General features: G+C 41.1%; 1 protein-coding gene across 1 annotated transcript in view; it reads left to right on the top strand.

Annotated features, from left to right (window-relative positions):
• Positions 1–13,280: 13,280 nt before the first annotated feature.
• Fur2 (furin-like protease 2) overlaps positions 13,281–23,589 on the top strand; it is a 147,831-nt gene continuing 137,522 nt past the window's right edge. The window contains exon 1 of the mRNA XM_067136712.2: positions 13,281–13,434. Coding sequence (XP_066992813.1) covers positions 13,320–13,434 — 115 coding nt within the window. The 5' untranslated portion in view covers positions 13,281–13,319. The remainder of the gene's footprint in view (positions 13,435–23,589) is intronic.

Below are 23,589 nucleotides of genomic sequence, written 5' to 3'. Positions count from 1 at the left end.
CTGAATTAAAAATTACGCTTTTATACATCTGCATATTAGAGATGGGTCGTTTGAACACATTTAATGATAATTTTAAATTTGTAAAAGAAAATTATGAAGGGAATGTACCGCTTTACAACTCTTGCGGATATCCCATTTCTTATGCAGCTACGTCCCGACGCATGGGCTAAAGATAATGGGAGGAGCGTAGTCAACATTGCTTTCCTCATTCTTCAGACCTAGCATTATAATCAATCGCGTTACATTTTATATCTTATATTCCCAGTTGCCGCATCAAACTAGATCTCCCCATTTCACTCGAACTGCAAATTCTTGGGAGAATTTATATGCTGAAAAGTAACGCGAGACCACTGAAGCGACAGTCAGCAAGCTAACCGCTAACTTTATCTTCGCCTTTGGGTGGGAAATGCTTGTCATAAGGGGCGAGACTCACAATGCATTGCTTTCTCTTTCTTATACCAGGCTCTTCGCTTCCATCTTTACTACCGGGCCTCCTGTGATCAAATCTTGTTCTTTTTTGTGCCTAGCTGTTTTTAGATTTGTAAGTCTTTCAATTTCATTTAATTTTCAAGGTCCACCGAGCGAGTTGGCTGCTCAATTCGCGTCACGTAGCTGTGACTTCACATTCGGGAGATGTTGGGTTCGAACGCCACCGTCGGTAGCTCTAAAGATGGCTTTCCATGATTTTCCATTTTCACACTTCTACGTCACAGAAGACTTCCGATGTGTTAATGCGACGTTAAACCACTAGTCAAAAATAAAAGTTTCTCGTAATAGCCCTTCGTTCTTCTCGGCGTGAATCGCCTTTCAAAATTGAGGTAAGAGTTCTCCGGCGAAACATCAATGTAACGCTTTTCATGAAACATAGAAAGTCATTACGACTCAAAAAAGTATTACAGATACGGGAAAGGTCTTCTAAAGACTTTTAGCCACTTATTAGCCATATATTCGGACATCCTTGTGAAGCATGTCAATATTCATCAATTTTCAGTCACAAATGGTGGTGGTGACTATTACTTTAAGAGGAAGTACAATTGGGCAACCATCCTCTATTAACACTAATCATATCCTATATGTCCGGTTCCATGGCAAAATGGTTAGCATGCTGGCCTTTGGTCACAGGGGTCCCGGGTTCGATTTCCGGCAGGGTCGGGAATTTTAACCATTATTGGTTAATTTCACTGACACGGGTGTTGGGTGTGTGTATTGTCTTTATCATTTCATCCTCATCACGACGCGCAGGTCGCCTATGGCCGTCAAATCGAAAGACCTGCACTTGGCGAGCCGAACATATCCTCGGACACTCCCGACACTAAAAGCCACACGCCATTTCATTTCATTTCATTTCATATCCCATGTTATATGTATGATACCAGAAATATGAGTGCACAGGATGTGACCATGGTAGATGACTTGATTCGTATGGCGCCATTACAAGATGATTGCTAAATTAAGGTATGTTTTTGGCAGGTGAAGCTTGGTGCATAGATGCTGCACAGAGATGAAGTGTTATTTGACTAAATCTCGACGAGATCTATCAGAAAAAACTAGAAAATTTAAATGTGACCTAAATTAAAAATTGAAGGTTTTATGACTTGAAGCTCCAAGGGTTGGGAGCGTGGGTTGGCGACCATGGGGCCCTTACCTGAGTCCTAGCATTGCTTCCACTTACTTCTGCCTGGCTCCTCATTTTCATCTATCGTATCTGACCTCCCTTGGTCAACTCTCGTTCTTTTCCAACCCCGACGTTATTATGTATCGAAGCCTATGTAGTCTTCCATTTTCACGCCTTTTGTGACCCTTGTATTTCTTTGGCCGATACCTTCATTTTTCGAAGTGGCAGACCTCTTCCATTTTCTCCCTCTGATTAGTGTTAATAGAAGATGGTTGCCCAATTGTACTTCCTCTTAAAGCAATAATCACCACCACCATTTGTGATTGAAAATTTACGCATTTTGACGTAGTTTACAAGGAAGTCCAAACATATGTCTAATAAGTGGCTAAAAGATTTAGGAAACGTATGAAGAAGGAAACTAGACTCAATAAGGGATCAAAGAAGACCAAAAGTACATCTGCAGAATGATCGAGGCGGCTGTAGGAGAGTCACAAACTTGAGCCTTGCAGTGCTGTCCTCTTTTATAAACAAATGACAAATTAAACTATTTTGCAAATCATACATTTCTGATTTATCACATTGTTCACCATTGTTCAATAAAATGTTGATATATGCTAAAAATTGTACAAAATGAAAATTTGATTTAATAAACAAAACGATGTAAACGTTCCAACTTGTTCATCATTTCTAATTATAATACACGAGGAACATTTCACGTACTTAGATACTCCCACGTCTTTTCTTCGATATAGGTACGATATGTATTCACACCAAGCAAATACTGAGGCTGTAACTTAGTTAAAGCCACGACGTTCCTTCCCACTCCTAGCCCTTTCCTGTCCCATCGTCGCCATAAGACCTATATGTGTCGGTGCGACGTAAAGCAACTTGAAAAATAAAAATACAGTATGGTTCTTCAAAGCATCGGACCTGTGTACTCCCTGCTAAAACAATAATATCCATCACTAAACCGCTAGGCTACGAGGAATAGATTTAAACATTATTTTCAGGCATCAGCGTAATTCAGGATAAACAGTATCCCACAAGCCTGCCTCGAAAAAGTGATTCTATTTGACATGAAACAATTGTTTTAATATTTCATCGTAATGATAACAGACTTCCAGGTTAATCGCTTTGAGCAGTTCGTGAAACCACTCGTATAAATGTAATCTAGCTGATGAATGCAGGCAACATTCAGGATCCTTAGCTGAATGGTCAGCATACTGGCCTTCGGTTCAAAGTGCCCTGGGTTCGATTCCCGGCGGGTAAAGATTTTAACTGCATATAGTTAATTCCCCTAACTCGGGAAGTGTGTCTGGGTTTGTGTTAATATAATTATTTTCATATTCAAGCAACTCACCACACTCATAGCCACCACAGAAACACGAAGTAGTCAATACTTCCGTCTACACGAAGGACATCCGGCCGTAAACATGGGTCAAATCAATCACAAGTGCCGATCCCAATAAATTGGGAAAATGGCCCGGAAAAAGAAAAATATTAAGTCAACTGTCATACTAAGTACATGGTACAGATGGCCGTTAGTTCGTTAACTACTGCTACCACCATTATTATTATTATTATTATTATTATTATTATTATTATTATTATTATTATTATTATTATTATTATTATTATTATTACTGGACATTTTGGAGGTTGATACCTAATAGGATCTGTAGATTCTCCTGTCGTTCATTGCGTTCTTGCTTTATCGTGTGTATGCTGGGTGGTCAGCGACACGGGATTTTAGCCGTGTCTGGTTCATTCCTTTGGCTCGGGGACTGGAGACTGACCATCTCGATACAAATCTCTTAATATATACACAACACACCACACGAGATTACCAGACGCTACAGAAGTGAATACATACAACACTCAGCAGGTGCTGGTGATGATTATTGTTTTAAGATGAAATACAACTACGCAGCCAACTTCTATATAACACTAATCAGAGATAAAAGAAAAGGGATCCGACACTTCGAAAAAATTAAGGTATCGTTCAAAGTAAGACACGAATGACGTGACTCCCTAGGCCTCGAGTGATCTAGTACCGTCGAGGTCGGAAAAGAACAAGAGTTGACCAAGGCAAGTCGGATAGGATAGATGACAGTGATGAACCTGGCACAAGTAAGTGAAAGCAATGGCAGGACTCAGCTGAGGCACCGTGGTCGCCAACCAACGCTCCCAAGTTGAGCCCCTAGGACTACTTTTATTCGCTTCTTACGACAGGCAGGGAATACCGTGGGTGTTATTCTACCGCCCCACCCACTGGGGGTAAACACTCTGCATGACGTCGGCAAGTACATTTGGCCGTAAAACCGTGCCAAGTCCACATGTGTCACACGATTGGCACGCGCATTAGGTTAAAGGAAAAGCGGAAGAACCTCTTCGGTACTAGGACGCAATTAGTGTGAGATGAATACAGTAGATGTATGAATTAATTATTTACCGTTGTGCGTGTTCCTGCAGTCACATCTCTCATTTCGGCGGTCTTTTTCTCACCAGGGATGATGACATGCGGGACAGCAGTAGTAGTAGGACGATAGTTTTTGTTTTATTTGTTTATTTATTTTATTTATTTTATATCCAGCGGGGTCGATGGACGTGGCATGAAGGGACTGAGTATGACTGCTGTGGTGATCTTCCCTAGCGAGTGTCACGTTTCCGGAGTATCTGATGGACCTCATGGCATGCCCAAGGAATCTCGTGGGTTTTTTTTCCTTTTTCCTGTTTTTCTAAGTTGTTTGGGCTATATTTGGGATGAACGCCTGTTATGTTCAAGAATAAATACAAAAACAAATCTCTCATTTCAAGAATGTAACAGCTGAGTGGCTAATGAGTAGTCTTGAAATGGAATACCGGTAGTGGAACCGAAATGGGCATCTCGGTCATATTCTAAACAGTGTCTCTCCTTGTGCTTAGTCCTCTGTGGTGGTAGAACCATTAGATTTACAGTATATTTAACTGGGGCTCTGCCAGTGACAGCTGCTCGCCATCAGACTGGAAGGGCTGCAAGTCTAGGTAATAGAGAATAGAGTTTAAACTAAATACATCAATTGGTGCTTCGTAAAGACATGCCGTATATTGGCAGGAGAACGCAAGAGTGCGTCTTCGGTGCTATACTATTATCGTTAACACCTACCATGGACCTTCCCTGTCTCATCTGAACCGGCTGTCTCATGACTACATATACTCGAAAAAGTATTCGTACCCGTCACATTATGCGAGAACGGGACGTACATGTGCATAGATTTAGGGGCAGATGTCAAAAGGTAATATAAATAAAACACGGATTGCATTGTTTGGAATATTCATTGTTTATTACCATCAAAAATTGCTTACAATATAAATATACGTCTGAAACAAAGAAGACAACGTCATTCCCTCTAAACATAATTACACACGGAAAAAGTATTCGTACACCATATCCAGTCCGAGACGTTTGTTCACTTTCCAATCCTTCGTCGGGTTCCCCTTTGTCGTCGTGGGATGGAAGCAACTAAGTTCTCGGCAACCGATGACGCAATGTTGTTCCATTCTTCCAGTATGGCAGTTTGGAGATCATTCCTATTGGAGATTACCCTGGATCATAATTTTCTGTCCAATATCTCTCATACTTGCTCTATCGGATTGATGTCGGGAACTGAGGGGGTGTAGGAAGATGCTTTGGCACAGTGTAAAGTGTCCACATCTTTGTATTGTTTTGGATCTTTGTTTTGGATCATTGTCCTGCATGAACATGAAATTATGTTTCAAACCAAGTTCCCCAGTACTGGTATAAGATGTGCTTTGAGAATATTGATGTAGCATTTGTGATCCATGGTTGCATCTATAAAACACAAATTTCCAACACCGACAGCACTCATGGCCCCCCAGACAAGAACGGAGCCCCCTCCATGTTTGACTGAAGGAGTAAGATTTCTGGGGTCCAATTCTGTGTTCGATTTTCGCCACACTAATCTCCCAACGGAACCAAATACGTTGTATTTACTTTCATACATGAAAAATCACACGCTCCAAAATTCGTCCGTCTTATCCACATGTTTTAAAGCGAATTCTAGTCGTTTCTTGCGGTTCCTTCCACTAACAAAAAAAATTCTCCTAGACACTCGACCATTATACCCTACTGTTTGCAAGAAATTTTGCACACTATCCGTACATACCTTAACGCCCCGCTTCTCCAACTCGGCAACAATCTGAGTACTTGGGGACGACCGCTTCTGGGTCTGATCCGTACACTTTTAGCCACACAATACTAGTCAATGATGGACTGAACTGTCGACCGAGGTCGATTGATTATTCGTGATATCTGACAGGGACATTGTTTCATTGTTTGGACCTTGCATCAACTGCAGGCGTACACAGCGATTGTACGTGGACTAAAGTATTCACGTGCCACTGCATTTACTACTGGGAAGGGTCTTGCATGTGACTACAAGGACCTGTTTCTTGGTGTACGAATACTTTTACGAGGTGCATAATGGCATACTCAACCTGTACAACAACGATCTAGACCACTTGATGCAATGAAATGGGGCAAAGGACGTTCAGGCATTACGTCTCGTTCTGTGTTATTACATACAGTCGCCGTGCATATTAATATATTTATCCAGAGACGCCATGAATATATATATAGTCAGCATTTTCAAGTGTACGAATACTTTTTCGAGTATTTGTACGTGTGAATACTGTACACAGGTTTGATAAGCAGCACCTAGCTTTACACACATCAACCGAAGCTCGTTTTCTGTTTCTAGCACGCTTTGGTTATTCTCCATTCCACAAAATAGGTTCATTTACCAGAAATAACGCAGGGAATATTCCATGAATTATCATGAAAATATTTCTGAAACCATGTACATCAAACAACTCTGCACAGCGTCAGCGCTCTCCAATTTCACGAACATGTAATATACAAATAAATTTATTAATTTCACTTTCAAGGCCAAACAGCTATGTTCTGAGCTATTCGACACATTGTTGGGGAGACGAGATTAAGGCATGTCATGGGTGTAATAGATTCATCAGTTACATTCACTCCCGGCCGTTGCGGTCTACTGGGAACTTCAAAAGCGTGCTTCTCATGTTTGCTGTCCAACTAAATTTGTTTAGTTCCAGGCGTATCTAAAAAAAAAAAAAAAAAAAAAAAAAAAAAAAAAAAAAAAAAAAAAAAAAAAAAGGTTCCCTGTCACTGGCGCGTAACAAGGGATTTAAGGACGATTTCAGCTGCGGTGTGTTCGATGTCAGAAGACTGTATCGATATAATTAACGTAAGCGATCGATTGCTACGCTGTGGAGTACCTTATGCTTTCAATCCATTGTATTGTTAGCATCAGTTAGAGGTGTTCATATAATTGGCGAGCCTTGGCGCTGTACAGATTTGTTTGATGTATATGGTTTCAGAAATATATTTATGATAATTCATGGAATATTCCCTGCGTTATTTCTGGCTAATGAACCTGCAAACCAAGGCGTGCAAAGAGAATGGAGTTTAATAACTTGGAATTGTCTAAAAACTTCCTGTTTCGTCTAATTAATTCTAACCGTCTCTTTTAGGAATTTAATTTGAGTATATTTTATATGATGCTGATAATCCACAGCCTGTTTCAAGTCATTCGACCGGGTCTGGAAAGGAATGAATGAAGCCCCTATCTAGCTGCGAGGATAGTGCCGAAGCCCGTCGCACTCCTCTGGGGCAATGACAAATGACTGACAGATGAAATGAAATGATAATGGAGAGTGTTGCTGGAATTAAATATGACAGGGAAAACCGGAGTACCCGGAGAAAAACCCGTCTCGCGTCCGCTTTGTCCAGCACAAATCTCACATGAAATGACCAGGATTTGAACCACTGTATCCAGCGGTGAGAGGCGGGCGCGCTGCCGCCTGAGCTACGGAGGCTTGATGATGATGTTGATGATAAATTCGAGAGTTTTATGATCTGTTAGAAAACGAAGCAGTTAATTCTTCACTGAGTAATGCACAGGGAATACGAAAATGCCTGTTTACAGCCTTGAAAAATAATTTCAGTACACACTGTGTCAGAACAAACACCACAACCACTTCCAGAATTAATAGGTACAGTGAATTCCAAGCTACTAGGAACTGAAATTACAATAATAATAATAATAATAATAATAATAATAATAATAATAATAATAATAATAGAACTGTAAATTTTTGTCATATCTGTACATCTGCTATCAATGCTCTTTCACATTTAAGCATCATTAAATGTCGATCTTTCACGCTAAGCAACAGTTACCAACCTGTGTAAATACACTACTGGCGACCAAAAACAGAAAAGTGTATACTATTATTGGGAACTATTTAACAACAACTTGTCTACAAATTTGATTGATTTTTTGTGAAATTATGTGATTGATTTCAATGTAATGATGTGCAACGTCTATGTCTTTTATATGTATATGTATATATTTCACACTGTGACAATTACTTGTAATGAATTGTAAAGTTCAAACCAGCGTACTGTAATATCCAGGTGGCTGTTTGGTCTGTAACTGATCTAAAGCCAAATAAATTTTTTTTAAAAAAGTCTATCTTCTGTGCCAAAATTAGATCACGCAATTTCAATACAAGAGAGAAACGCACAACCAGCACCGTCTCACACTTTAATTTTTAGGAAAATGTTCCACGTACCTGAAGAGAATTAATTAATTTATTTGTTTACGCTGTTCAGTCTGCAGAATTAATTACTTAACAAAACAAGGTATTTAATTTTAACTTGCATGCGCTTATAGGATTAGCAGTTGGAAAGGGTTTGTTTTATGTTGTGTATGTGTTTATTCCGTACTACAGGTAAACAGAAGGTGCAACGTAATAATAATAATAATAATAATAATAATAATAATACACTTACACTCGTTTACAAAAAATGCACACCATGAACGAATCGCGTGAGTAAAACGGTGGTTGCCTCACAGTATCGTCATAGCCTGGCATTTGTCCCACTTGCGTTCAGTCTTGATTGCATGTGAGGAAGTGCCACCAGAGGGCGTCTATGTCCGTCCCTCATTGATGGAGGCAAGATACCGAACAACCTCTTAGTAGCAGTGTGAGCCACAGAGCTAAACTGAGTGAAAACGTAGCATGCCCCGACGGCACATTCGACAAGCCTGTGAACAGGTAGATAAGTTTGAGAGAAACCGTCGGACTAAAAGAGGCAGGTTGGACTTTTCGGCGCAATGCTCGCCTCTTGAACCGTTTTGACTACACTGTGCGTCGACGCTGGACGCAGTGGGAACATGAGGGTACACACACACACACACACACGTCGAGAAAACTCAGGTCGACCCCAACGGACCGCTAGCAGGTTGGAATTTTTCATCGTGCGACAGGCTGTGAACACTCCACGGGAGTCACTGTGCACCATCCAGGGACATATCACGGCAGCTGGAGATAGCCCTGTGTCTGGCTTACCATATCCAAGCGGCTAGCACTGCAGGATCTATCGTCGCGACGTCCCATGTGTCGTCTGCCATTACGACCGGAGCATCGCCGAGCATGTCTGAACTGCTACGAACGGGCAACAGGGCAGCTTGCGAACTGGTGACGAGTGGTTGTGTTCAGCGATATATCTCTGGCGTGCCTTCGTGATTTCAACATGCTTAATTGGCCAGCAAGGTCCCCCGACCTTTCGCTCATCCACAACGTCTGGGACCAGATTGGACGGTAACTTCAGCCAGTGGCAACTACAGGAGATATGGATGGTCAGTTGCGTCGGCTGTGGCTGCGAAGATCATCCGACGTCGGTATGCCTCCATGCGTCACCGTATCGCCACCTGTGTCCGTGCTGCGGGTGTTCTAGCACCTACAAGTGTTTGTTACCCTCCAGTAAATGCTTAGTTCAGTACAATATTTTGTTGTATTATATGATGGTGGTGCTTGTTATTTAAAGGGGCCTGACATCTAGGTCATCGGCCCCTTTGTTGTATTATACCGCCATTTTTATTTAGCGAACTGCATGTGTTGAGATTGTATTGGGAAACAGACTAAACTATTCGAACATCATGTTTAATTTGGATTTCACGCTTTATTATAGGAAATAGACAGTAATATATCCAGATTCAAGTTCATTTTATGTGGCGAACTTCGCTTCATGTGTTAGAATTTCAACGAGGATCGGAATCAAATATCCGGACAGTGTATTAAGGTTTCGATTTCGCCTGGCAGTATGAATGATGTATAGATACCATAACGTTGACTCAACGGTAGATTTAGGATGTTGTGTGTATTATATAACTTAAGGATGAGTAGACACAGTAATGCTGACTCAACGACAGGATTAGGGCGTCGTCTATACATACAGTAGTCAAGTCATAGGTTAGTCATTTTTTTACCGGGCGAGTTAGCCGTGCGGTTAGGGGCATGCGGCTGTGAGTTTGCATCCGGGAGATAGTGGGTTCGAATCCCACTGTCGGCAGCCCTGAAGATGCTTTTCCGTGGTTTACCGTTTTCACACCAGACAAATGCTGGGGCTGTACCTTAATTAAGGCCACGGCCGCTTCCCTCCAACTCCTAGGCCTTTCCTATCCCATCGTCGCCATAAAACCTATCTGTGTAGGGGTGACGTAAAGCCCCTAGCAAATATAAGTCATTTTTGCGAATCGACTTGAACGATGTTAGTGTTTGCAGTGGAGGTTACGGATGTGAAAGATATTAGCAAGTACTTTTAAGGACATGTTTCGGCATAATTCTTACTAGCCAGAAGGTGCTCCCATAATAGCGTTGCATCCGTAGCGGCATGAATGTAAGGGTTGTCCCACGTGGAAACCTGGCTAATGGAGACTGATCATTAAGTTACTGCTTAGCCGCGCGTGTTCAAGTTCCGTGAACTTTCGCTTTCTGTTAACTTTTTATTTACTTTAAGGTTTATTGTTCGGGTTCCGAGATATTATGATAATGCCGTGTGTTGACACTTGGTTGATTTTTGTAGGGTTTTCACTACGAATGCGGTTTTGATTCGTCAGCTGTTAATATATTTTATTTTCATTTTTGTTATTCACATTATTTACTCGTATGTGAGACGTTGATATAACGATCACTTGTAGTTTAATGGGACAGGTGTAGGTAGACAGATTTGTAATTGTAATCGTAGTTATAGAAAATTGGAAAGATTTCCTTTTATTTGTGTTATACCGTGGACTTTTATTTTAACAAATTTAACGACGTATTTGTTTCCTAACCTGAAAGTTGGTGTAGTAAGAACATTTTCAAGTGATATCACTTGCCCTTAACCTCATTGTTTGGCATTTCTTCTAAATGCAAAATGAATTATTGTTTTCCTGCATCTCGCAGTTTTGTTCCTTCAGGACGACGCGTTTTCATTCTTTGGAAGACAATCATAAACAATGTCAATAAAACTTTACCACTCACGTTATGCATTGTGACTGCGTTAAAACATGTTTTGAATGTTTTAAGTGACTTTTCTTGCCAATCCTATTAATACATTATCGTGATTTACATTGAATATATATATTTTAGTAAGCAAATTTTTACTCCTCATTTGAAGTAGTTATGCTCTCCTCTGAACCCTATCAGTTGGTCGATGAAGTGACAGAAAAAAACTTGCAACGACCCTTAGTTCCAAGAATACGATATTGCTCTACTGAAGCAGCCGAGGCAGACGACCAACGATGGAACGATAAGTTCAAGGGTTCACTAGACTTATGAATATCATGTTCATCACTCCCATGGAAATGTACATTTTACCGTGGTGACTACGGATTATATGTCTGTTGATAGTTACCAACTCGATATAATCCCAAATTTGTACCTTAGAATTAACACACTCTTATTCACAGAAAATGTAAATCGCGAACTATGGCGTTTTTCGGGCAGGGAACGTCCGTATCGGTATAAATTTTGAACTGCACGCTGATAATTTACGGACTAAAGAGATGAGGTTTAATCACATACAACTTTTTAGAATATGAAAATTCTGATTATTACTCCGAAGCTCGCGTTGCTGTGAGCTTGCATTTGAATCCCGTCGATAGCCCTGAACATGGTTGTACATGGTTTCTCATGGACTGTACCTTAATTAAGGCCACTGCTGCTACCTTCCCATCCCTACCTCTCTCCCATCCTTGAGTCGCCGAAAACTTTCGATGAGTTGGCCTAGTGCGACGATATACCACTAAATCAAACCAAACCTCATGGCGCAACAGCACCGAAGGGCCATGGCGTACCAAGCGACCGCTGCTCAGGCCGAAGGCCTGCAAATTACGAGGTATCATGTGGTTGGCATGACGAATCCTCTCGGTCGTTATTCTTGGCTTTCTACCCCGAGGCCGCTATCGCCCCTTAGATAGCTCCTCAATTCTAATAACTCAGACTAAGCGGACCTCCAACCGGCCTTCTGATTAAGGTAAAAGTTCCTAACCTGGCCGGGAATCGAACCCGCGGGGCCGGCCGTTAAACCTCTAGGAAAAAACAATTCTCAGGGACCTTAAACACATCGTCTTAGTGTTTGATCCTGTATACAATCTGTTTCAATATGGTGTTCCGTGGTTTTCCATTTTCACACCAGGCAAATGCTAGGGCTGTACCTTAAGGCCACGGCCGCTACCTTCCCAGACCTAGCCCTTTCCCATCCTTGCGTCGTCGAAAATCTTCAGTGTATTAGTGTGACGTTAAACTACTGGCAACAGAAAAAAAAGCAATGTTTCACAGTATTTAATTATAAATATGGCGCGTAACGTCTGTCAAATTGACCTTTTTGTCCAGACATATTCTAATCTATAAATGAAACCATTTAAAATGGTATGTTTAATTGTTAGTGCATATTTCTGGACAGTACTGTAGGGTTATCCATTTTTTATGGTTAATAATCTCTGTAACCATGCATTCAAACTCCCTGATAGGAGGACTGAGATGTGTACCGTCTAGACTGGTAAGGTTCGTATCCCAACACATGGTGTGACCTTTCTCTAAATCGTGTTGCTGATAATTTGGCCATATTTCGTGGCCTTTAAGGGAACTCTTTTTACGGGCAAAATAACAGCAGTTCGGAATAATTGATAAACTTGAATACCACACGGAAGTACGTTTAAACCCCCATAATAATAATAATAATAATAATAATAATAATAATAATAATAATAATAATAATCTCGAGTGGCTATTTCTAGCCGGGTGCAGCCCTTGTAAGGCTGAGTGTGGGCGGCATCTCCCATGTGTAGGTAACTGCGTGTTATTGTGGTGGAGGATAGTGTTATGTGTGGTGTGCGAGTTGCAGGGATGTTGGGGGCAGCACAAACACCCAGCCCCCGAGCCAATGGAATTAACCAATGAAGGGTAAAATCCCCAAACCGGCAGGGAATCGAACCCGGTACCCTCTGGACCAAAGGCCAGCACCATAACCATTTAGCCATGGAGCCGGAAATAATATAATAATAATAATAATAATAATAATAATAATAATAATAATAATAATAGAAGAAGATAAAATGAGTAGTGGGAAAATGCCGTTCTAGTACTACATTTCAAATCTCGGGGCTATTGTCATCATTATCATCATATCATTATCATCATATTGTTGTCTCTATGTGTAGGGAGAATACGTGTCAGTGGCTACACAGTCTGTTCGTATAGTATGTCAGGCTAATCTATATACGTGTGTAACTTGTTGCAGGACCCACACGCTAGTACGGACATCAATGACAACGATGATGACCCGATGCCTCGAGATAACGGCGATAATAAGCACGGAACACGCTGCGCCGGGGAAGTGGCGGCCGTCGCATTCAACAACTACTGTGGCATCGGTATTGCCTACAACGCCAGTATCGGAGGTAAGTGTAATTATATATAGTGCGGTACACTCCTTGTATGAACTTACTTTATTTCATTTCATTTAAAAGAAATAAGTACAATATTTCAAATCCATATTATCTTTTGCTTCCTACACGACGAGAGTTGTATCAAGGGATAAATGAAGGAATGATGAATATTTGAGGCAATTCGGTTCAATTCATTGTTGATGTTTCACATTACTTTATATGATTCTTCAGTGCGTAATTTTATATGCAGTCTTAACTAAAACCCCAGGGAACCTCATCTGTATGATTTTATCAATTTAAGGGCCCGACGCTTTCTGTGCGCGAGATTTGGGGGGGGGGGGTGTCAAATCCTAACGCTGTCGGTTGATATTTAAGTGTGCTGTTTGGTGGCCTTTAAGAAAAATCATTTCAGGGAAAAATGACAGCATTCCGACATAACTGATAAAATCGAATATCATACGAAAGTACATTAAACTCCCACAATAATAATAATAATAATAATAATAATAATAATAATAATAATAATAATAATAATAGATAAGTTGAGTAGTGAGGTAGTTCACTATTCCTTTCTTCACTGGACCAGAAGGTGCTATTGCAGCACGACTGACTCGGTGAATAACTTTTCCATAGCATCCAGATGTACTACTCATGCTTTACCGACAACAACTTCCATTATGCCATAGTTATAATAAATAAGATTGAAGCTTCGTTGGAAGCTACATTTTGCTCTAGCGTGTCCCAAGGGACAGATGCAAAAATACTGCATCAGTCAAAAAAACAACAACACAGAATCCTAATAATACAGACAAGACAAAATGTCCAACACTTCAACACACTCTCAAGGTATAACCTCAATAAGAGTAGACTTCGATTAGAAGGATATTGAATCCTTGATCTTCAAAAACATGATCATGTTAGGTTCTGGATATTTATTTTTTTATTTAATTTTCTGTTAATTAGGACATTCATGTTCTGAAATTAGGCAGTTTTCCTGTCCTGCTTGCGAAGTTAGACATACTGTAAATTGCTTCCTAAAATGGATATGGCAAGCAGCTCATTCATGTCTAACTTATATATGGCTTCGTATTATGCGCGTCTGGTGACAGTCGTTCGCTTGGTTTTGAAAATAGAAAGGAAAAGAAAAACAAGGCTCCTGATTCAAAACTAGTTATTAATGATAGTAGCGTGCCCACCGTGTTCCGCTGCGATAACACTCGGGGCACACACGTGTATTTCATGTAATGGAACACTAAATCGCCTCCCTTTAACTGCAATCCCAGTTTTAAGTAGAGAGCCCTTTTTTTTTACGACATTCGCGTCATTTGAAGTGGCCTTTGCAAAGTCAACTGCTAATAGAATGACTTCAGTATATGGTAAATAAAGTTACATGGTAGCTTGGAAATTCTTATTTCCTTTCTTCCTCTGCGTTGTTACTTGTGCTGCCATATACGTATTGCAGAGGACCCAGTAGTTCATTTGCATGTTGATATGGAGGTTATAATTGAAATATTCTCTAGGAGTTTATTGAACGTTTTTATATATATGTCATATGATCGAATAGTTTAAACAACACTTAAAACTATATATTATAATCAATAATCATAATTACTGAATTATTTAATATATGTTTTTCCATCTAATACCTAGAGGTATAAACACATGTTGATTCGCAGTGCAGACTTACGGACGCCTTATTATCTAATACCTGCAGTCAGTCTGCACATTCGTGATCCATGTCAGTATGAGCTACTTACAAAGGGCACTAGGAAAGTTTTGCAATATGCAAAAACGGTTGGCTGAACACCCCTGTTATGATGAGGGATGAAAAGAGGGGTGAATGGTCTAGAAGACAGCAAGGCGCGACCTTCACACCAGTTGTTACCAAGCGGTGGGATTGAAATTAAGTTAAGATGTCAGTGTGGTCTAAAGGTGAATATCGCGCAAATATCCGCTGCAATTTTGCTCGTGGATTAACTGTTGACCAGTGCCTGGAGGAAATGACTCCTTGTACTGGGGAAAGACTGTCCACATCGGACAGCAATTTTCTGCTGGTACAAAGAGTACCAGAGGGGAAATCTTGGGGTTGAAGACGATCCTCGTTCTGGGCGACCGTCTGAATCAGTGGCCGGGAAAAACATTGAAGCTGTGAGGAAAATATTGCAGCAAGAGAGGCGGTTGACATATCGGCAGGTAGAAGAGACCCTCTACATCCCTGCACCAGCTATACATTCAGTTCTACACGACCATCCCCATATTAGAAAGGTCTGTTCCGTTTGGGTGCCCCACCCCATTCACTTTCAGAGGAACAAAGGGCACATCGAGTGAAATGGTGCCGAAAAATGCTAAAACAGTTTGAAAATGGGACTTCGCGTAACGTCAATAGCATCGTTACAGGTGGCGAAACTTGGCCTTATTATTACGATGTCCCAACAAAATTCCAGAACAAGGTGTGGTTGTTTGAAGATGAGGTTACTCCTGTGACTGCGAAAGTCAAGATCAGTGAAGAACATGATGATTGCAGTATTCTTCACTAAACGGGGCATTCTGACTAGCGTTGTACTGTAAACATAAAGGCCAGTTACTGCGAAATGGTAGAATGAGACTTGTCTGCCTCAGGTCATCCAGGCTCTCAAGCAGCTCCGTCCAAGGTCACGGCTCAACACTTGGCTCTTGCATCACTACAATGCTCCAGCACATCGTGCCAATGTAACAATAGATTTTCTTGCCAGATCAGGGTTGACTGTGCTTGATCACCCTCCATACAGTCCTGATCTTGCTCCATGTGACTTCGCACTCTTCCAGAAGTGAAGTTGAAGCTGAAATGGCGGCGTTTTGCATCCGACGAGGAGCTTCTGGCAGCTTGGGATCAAGAGTGTGAAAATGTAACCGAGGAAAAGTGGCAGTTGATTCAGTGACTGGTTTCGACGTATGGAGAAGTGTATCGAGTGTGGTGGAAATTATTTTGAAAAAGTTTAAAGCGTTCATTCACATTGCAAAACTTTCCTAGTGTCCTTTGTACTAGCGTATTCATGAACCCTTTGAAGGGCAAACTGTCGTAATTTTAGGTGCTCCCATGACGATGTGCAGTCAAAATGGCGTTAGACAAAGTATTATTATTATTATTATTATTATTAACTTTGCTCACAGATGTCTCGTCTTTCACTTCAATATAATTGCACGGGTATGTATATTACAATAGCTTTACGTCGCACCGACACAGATAAATCTTATGGCGTCGATAAATTAAAGCACAGTCACACTTCAGATTACTTTCTGAATTTTCACTGAACTTCCGTTGAGATCTTGCACATAATTCTGCAGTTGCAAAGAACTAGAGATTTTTTTTCTATCTCGAGTCAGATAGATGGGCTGCAGAAGCTAATTCTTGGACTGCTACAGGTTATTATGCACCAGTTCTAATAATAATAATAATAATAATAATAATAATAATAATAATAATAATAATAATAATAATAATAATAATAATAATAATAATAATAATAATGCATCTTGAAGTTTAAAAGGCGTATCCCTGGCCCAGATACTCCGATATCAGCTCGATTGTGAGAATTTTGGCCAGTTTCAGTGTCGAGCGTTCGTATTTCAGAGGAGCCGGTGTGTGTCGCCAGTAGGGCGCAGCTGTGGAAAGGAGGGTATATGTAAATTGTTTAGCGCAACTTCATTACGAAGCTGATCTACATTCACATCAAGTTTCGATTGGGGAATATTTTACTGCGTTTCTCAAGATAGCAGTGTCGAGATATTTGCATTGTAGAACTGTGGTAATCCTCATCTACTGTATATGGACTTACTTGCCTGGGGAACACATATGTTCATCTTCTGATCTGCTGTTCTTTGAAGAGAAATATTAACGTACCAGTCACTTGTTTATTCTCGTTTATTAATTCCGTATGAAAATGAAGTATTTTCCACCGATGCACGAAAGAAACAATAAAATAAGATTAACGCTATGTCTTCATTCGAATTATTATTGAAAGAGTAAGTAGCGCTCACCTAATTTCTTCGTGGCTGTGGAATTGAATTTCGGTGCAGTCAGTTGGCACTTAAGAGCAGGCCTCCGTAAATGTGGGAGACCTGTTTCCGTAGATTAATTGATACATAAAAATAAATCTAAGGCGAAATTCGAGCTCTCTGTTACCTCCTAAAACCCATACGAGTCGAAAGTACGATAAACTACACGGCGGTAGTACTACGCGGTCGTGAAAGCTAAATAATCAATTCGAATGGTCCACAGCGGGCGACTAGCGCATTTCATAGCTGTGGTGGTCGTAGTCCCCGATCCGTAGCTCAGAACCCATCCAAAAGAACACATATGCAAAAGCAAGCGTGTAGTTTTATGTGACTTGATATTGTGGTCATAACTACAGGACCTCCATTTTACATGGAATCCGCACCTTACGAACGTGTCTTTTCATTTCAAAAATCGCACATGCATTGGCCGGAATTCGTATCACGGCTAACTGAACGAGAAGCCAGTGACAGTGCCACTCATAATACACATGACTAGGTCTATAAATAGTAGATCATCGATCGCGAAATTGCGCGTGGGCAGTACAAGAGAAAAAATGTGGGAAATCATGCTCGCAGTAAGACACATTGGCCTGTTGACAACTTTTTCTTTGGCATGTACTACTTCTATTGACACGACCTAATTACCTGAAGTCTATTTCAAGTACTTTTATTTACCAACCTCTCTTCAGTGAGTGCAGGTCTCTTTTCTGTTTTGGGACATCGTGGACAATAGCCCTGTGTTCTTAACAAGTGACTGAGTGGTTGAGATGTCTGTACTGTTTATCCATTCGTAATTAGCTGGGACTATATTTGGCAAGGAGGCAATCTTAAAAGACCTTGGCTGTACCGAGCGACTTTATTACACGGTACGGATCGTAACTAACTGAGAGCAATTAAGAAAACAACTGCCGTGTAGCGGTCTTCTTTCTGACCTCCACGGAGAGAGGCGGTAGTTTTGTGCAGCTACACAAAGCGAATGACGAGATCAGCAATATTCTCGTCATCGGCTGGTACGAATTCGTGTGTTTTCTGCAGGCCATGGTCGTATCTTAGGCAAGAGATACGACGCGCTCTGTGAAGAGATGCCCGGGTGGGTGGGAGTCTTCCCTCTTTAGGAGATAAGAGTGCATAGATCTTCCCTAACCTATAGTCGCTATGTGTCTCTTGACTTACTTGACTTAAATCCTGTTACTCCTGGGTGGAGCATAGGGCACATACTCTATTGGCTGCCACTGTCTTGATGTTCTTTCAGGACTTCCCGCCTCTGCTTCCACTGTTCGCCGCCATGTTATCCTTGGTCTCCCCCTTCTTCTAGCTCCCTGGGCATTCCATTCAAGAGCCTGTTTTTGGTATGTTGTCACGGCCTCGGCGCAGGGTGTGTCCTATCCATTTCCATTTTCGTTCTTTTATCTGGACTTCAGCTATGGTTGCTGAATGCACTCCCACCGTTCTTGATTCGATATAATGTCCGGCTATCGCTCTCCGAGGATGGTTCTCAAATATTTTCTGATGGAAGTCTGGACTTTACATGTTATGTCTCCAGTCAACTACCATATCTCACAACCGTAAAAAAGTACAGATTTCACGTTAGACTCATAGGTCCTCAGTTCTTGAGACTTTTCACACTGGTCGGAGCTGGGCGAAGGCCCCTTTGGCATTGTTGACCCTATTTCGAACGTATTACTTCTACGAAAATGTTTTCATTCCCCCCTCCCCCTCATGAAAGGGTCAGTGACGCCGTCTCTCAGGCCGGGAGATTTGTTGCGGTGAAGGAGATGCTCAGAGAAGAAGATGATGATCATGCTGCTGCTGCTGCTGCTGCTGCTGCTGCTGATGATGATGATGATGATGATGATGATGATGATTATGATGATGATGATTGTTGTTTAAAGCGGCCTAATATCTAGGTCATCGACCCCTAATGGTACGAAATGAGACAAAATGTAATGACAATGTAAAAGTCCAAAACTCATCCACTGACTAGAATTCAAAACGTGACGATGAATGAATGGATGAATATGCATTTCAAATAATCAGCGGATCCAGCTCACAATATTGAAAGTTCAGTCGAGCGCAAGCGACGAAGGGAGGTGGACGTACGGAGCAGTTAGTGAGAGAGATGGGGATCTCGAGCAGTTATTGAAGGATGACAGAGATGCAGGATTATGAAAACGGTAGGAAGAACGATAAGCAAAGGATTTCTTGAGAAGAGGATGATTGTGGCTTCGGTGGCAGTGGTGGTGACAATTTTACTAAATATTGGTGTCATGAAATTGAACCCAGGCCTCGGTCCAAGTGTGGAAATTGAGACAATTAAAGAGATCGTGAAGGAAGCGTGTCCACTAGACCAAGTAAAGGAGCTAATGAAGGAGCAGTCGACAGAAATTAAGGATATAAGGAGGTCACTGGAGGAGAAACTTGAGAAATTGAGACTGAAGACGGAAGATAATGCTGAAGAAGTAGTGATTTTAAGAAGAAAGCTGAAATCTATGGAAGAGGAGTTGGGGAAGGTGAAGAGAAAAGATTTAATAAGCTGCCAGGAATGCACGAGGATGTGTTGTCCTAATCATTACGGTATGCATCCCTTCTCCTCACAAATACTTGTTAGACTGGCAAGGAACGCTTGTTCACATCAAATGTGGATTTAGATATTAAAGAGTCATTTCTAAAAGTTCTTGCTTGAAGTGTGGCACCGCCTGAGATTGAAACTGGAACTTCTGGTGAGCAGAAAACAAGTGAATAGAAGCAGCGCCATTGAAATACGAGTGTGTGTTCGACGTCAGTTAACGAGTAGTTAATGACTGATGTCTCAGATTAAAGGGCCTAATTTGTAGACAAGAGGCGTAGTTGAAGATTTTTACGTGTGAGGAATGAAGAAAGCTACGAAAGGCGGACATCTTCATTCCTAACGCCAGTCAGTTTCAACGAGAATAAGAATTCCCTTGATAGTTCAAGGTACGTGAAACCTTCCTTCCATGCTTTTCTTGGCCCTTCCGTTTCTTTATATTATACTTTCATTCTTCGGGTGGTCAGAACCTTTCTCGTTGTTCGTTTATCACGAAGCTGGCGAGCTCGCTGTTAATGTCAATAATAATAATTAATAATAATAATAATAATAATAATAATAATAATAATAATAATAATAATAATAATAATAATAATAATAATAGGGCTAGTTGACAGTGCTGTTTGGGGCACGTATCTGTACGCTTGCATTCGGGAAGTAGTGTGTTCCAATGAACTTCACTGTCAGTTGCCCTGAAGATGGTTTCCTATTTTCACACCAGGCAAATGTTGGTCACTTCGTTCCCTGTCCTAGCCCCCACTTCCCAACCCCTTCTTCTCTACAATTTCTATTCGTGTACATGTGACGAAAAAACAGTTGCAAAAACAAAAGTAATAATTATAACATTCAGTAATAAAAGTGAGTGAAACGTGATCATGTTTAGTGCTATACATCTTGAGATACAGGTCAATTGTAGTAGTTGACTGTGATCCCTCATCTCCCGCTGATGATATCTAGCAATGTACTGGATACAGGCTTTTATTCTGGTCGTACTCTTGCTTAATTACAGCACTCCTGCTTGCTGGTTACCGCTAATTTGGTTGTGTTATCTGTCTGTTTAGTTAAGTGAGAAAGAAATCAACAGTGCATTTTTTCGTTCTATTCTTAGTGCAGGAATAATCGTGCATTTTATAATTCCGTGTTTGATTCTGTTGATACACGTACTTTTCAAGATATGAACATTCAGCGTTTTTAAGGCGGGAGTGTACCAGTTGCTAACCTAATTAGCCAAGCACATTCTAGCTTTCCTGGAGACTGCGTGTACCGTCATTTCTAGTTGACAAACCTTTTGAGAGCTTATCACCATCAAGTTCCAATCAATTTCTTTACTGTGCCAAGCATGTTTCATGATTTGTTCCAAGTTGCTTTACGTCGCACCAACACAGATATGTCATATGGAGACGATGGGACAGGAAAGGGCTAGGAGTGGGGACCGTTGCCTTAATTAAGTTACAGCCCCAGCATTTGCCTGGTGTAAAATGGGAAAGCACGGAAAACCATCTTCAGGGCTGCGGAATACTGGATACTGGCCGCACTTAAGCGATTGCAGCCATCGAGGTCGGTCGTGATTTGTTAGCTCGTACTTTCATCGCCTCATGATCTGAGATGTCCTTTCGAAATTCTGGTTTGTGAAGAGACTGACGCTCCATTGTTAAAAAATCCATATCACCCCATGCTACCGTATGTTCTACAAGAGGATTTCAAAAATATAAAATATCTCACCATTTCATGTTAACTGGTGTTATCTGTACTGACTCTGTGGCTGAAAGTCATCGTTTCATTGTTTGGTAAAGGTATTAATGTAACGTCCAGGTCATTAAAAAGGAAGCCTATGAAGAGCATGCTCAGTCGGAAACAACTTGCAGAGGTCGGTTTTGGTGCTTCAAAGAGAATGATTTTGACTTGAAGGACAAAGAGTGTCCTCGTCAGGCATTACTGGAAGTGGATTCATGTCAGACGCTCAAAGAGTTGTCGGAAACCTTGTACGTCGATTAGTTAACCGTTAGTATAGCAGAGGTTTAAAAGATTGGGAATTATCCAGAAGCTCAGAAACTGGGTCCCTCATGAATTGGGGGGAAAGAGACATTGCAAAACGTTCAGCCATCTCTTAATTGCTGCTGCAAAGTCGAAAACTGAATTCTTTATGACAGTTCTAAGCGCAAGAAATCAACCTCAACGCCAGGTCGGTGTCTTGTATTACGAGTTTCTGCAACCGGCTGAAACCATCAGTGCTGAATGGTACCGTCGACAATTACTCAATCTGAAACTTGTACTCGCCGTCAAACAACCGCAATACGCCACAAGATATGGCAATGTTGTTCTTCTCCATGTCCGCCAGACCGCATATCGCCAGACCCGTGAAGGAAATCTTGGAGGCGCTTAGGATGTCCTACACCATCTGTCCTGCCTGGCTATTCCTCCGTCAGATTATACAACATAGCATTTTCACTTCCACTTCCATTCTCTCGCAGAAATCCAAAGATGATTTGATGACTGGTTCGCCTCAAAAGAACCTTCATTTTTCTACGGCGAAATGATCCTACTTTGAATAACATTGTTAAGAATAAAACACGGTCTATTTTAAGTCAGTACACATACATATACACACGCATTATACTTGAGAATCAATGACAACACTTCACTAATTAGTGGCTATTTACAAAAATCGCTTGTCCTCAGAGTGGGTCTCAGACTTCCTGGTATTTACCTGGAACGGGCGATCCTTCCGTAATCTTGATTGCCAGGTTTCACCTTTCACTTGACTTCGCTCGCACTAGTTAGTTCACACAGCAGTTCAAGTGCAGACAGGTTCGAACACACGAGCATTCGCTATCACGACGCACGAAGACTGTACACCTGGCTTTTCTCCAGACAAGACCGATAACTTGCGCAATCAACTTACGTGATTGCTCCACACACTGAACAACTGAACACATACTTCGGCATTGCAACAACACAACTCAACATCAACCTCTAAGTTACGGCGTCTCTCCACTCCAATTCTACTCTTGTTCGTGGCGAGCCTGTTCTTGTGTAATTGGTGGTTTCGGTCGTAGTATATTTAGGGTGCGGCTAGAATAGGTATTTTCTAGTTTCGCCTTCCCGGAAGTTCATGGAGACACTAGAAAAAAAAAGTTCGGCAAATGCCCTCAGGCCGGCTGGGAGCTTCCTGGCCTGACTCACTTATCCCTGTCAGGAAATACCGGAGGGGTCTTCCAGAGGGTTGGTAGTCGCGAGTGCACGTAATAGTATCATTTACAGTCTTGTATGCGATAAACATGAGTTTATGTGGCAAAGAAACGGCGGGTATTAATTCAAACATCCTTTACTTTAAGAATTAATCATACAATTGCTGTATCGAAATCGAAAAGAAAGTAACTTGTACTGATACTTTTAAATCTACTACTCTAGCAGTTTTTTTCATGCTTTGGGCATTTCTTTAGAGTTGGGTTTATTTATTTATTTCTGCGCAGCTATCTGCAATTTTTTTCTATGAATTAGTAAAGACTTGACATTATCCTCATCCTTTCGATGTTTTACTACAAAATCGAGTAATGTTTACAAGA

The sequence above is a fragment of the Anabrus simplex genome, chromosome 1 (genome assembly GCF_040414725.1).
Source record: "Anabrus simplex isolate iqAnaSimp1 chromosome 1, ASM4041472v1, whole genome shotgun sequence".
Taxonomy (NCBI): domain Eukaryota; kingdom Metazoa; phylum Arthropoda; class Insecta; order Orthoptera; family Tettigoniidae; genus Anabrus; species Anabrus simplex.
This window is presented reverse-complemented; position numbering and strand designations above follow the sequence as displayed.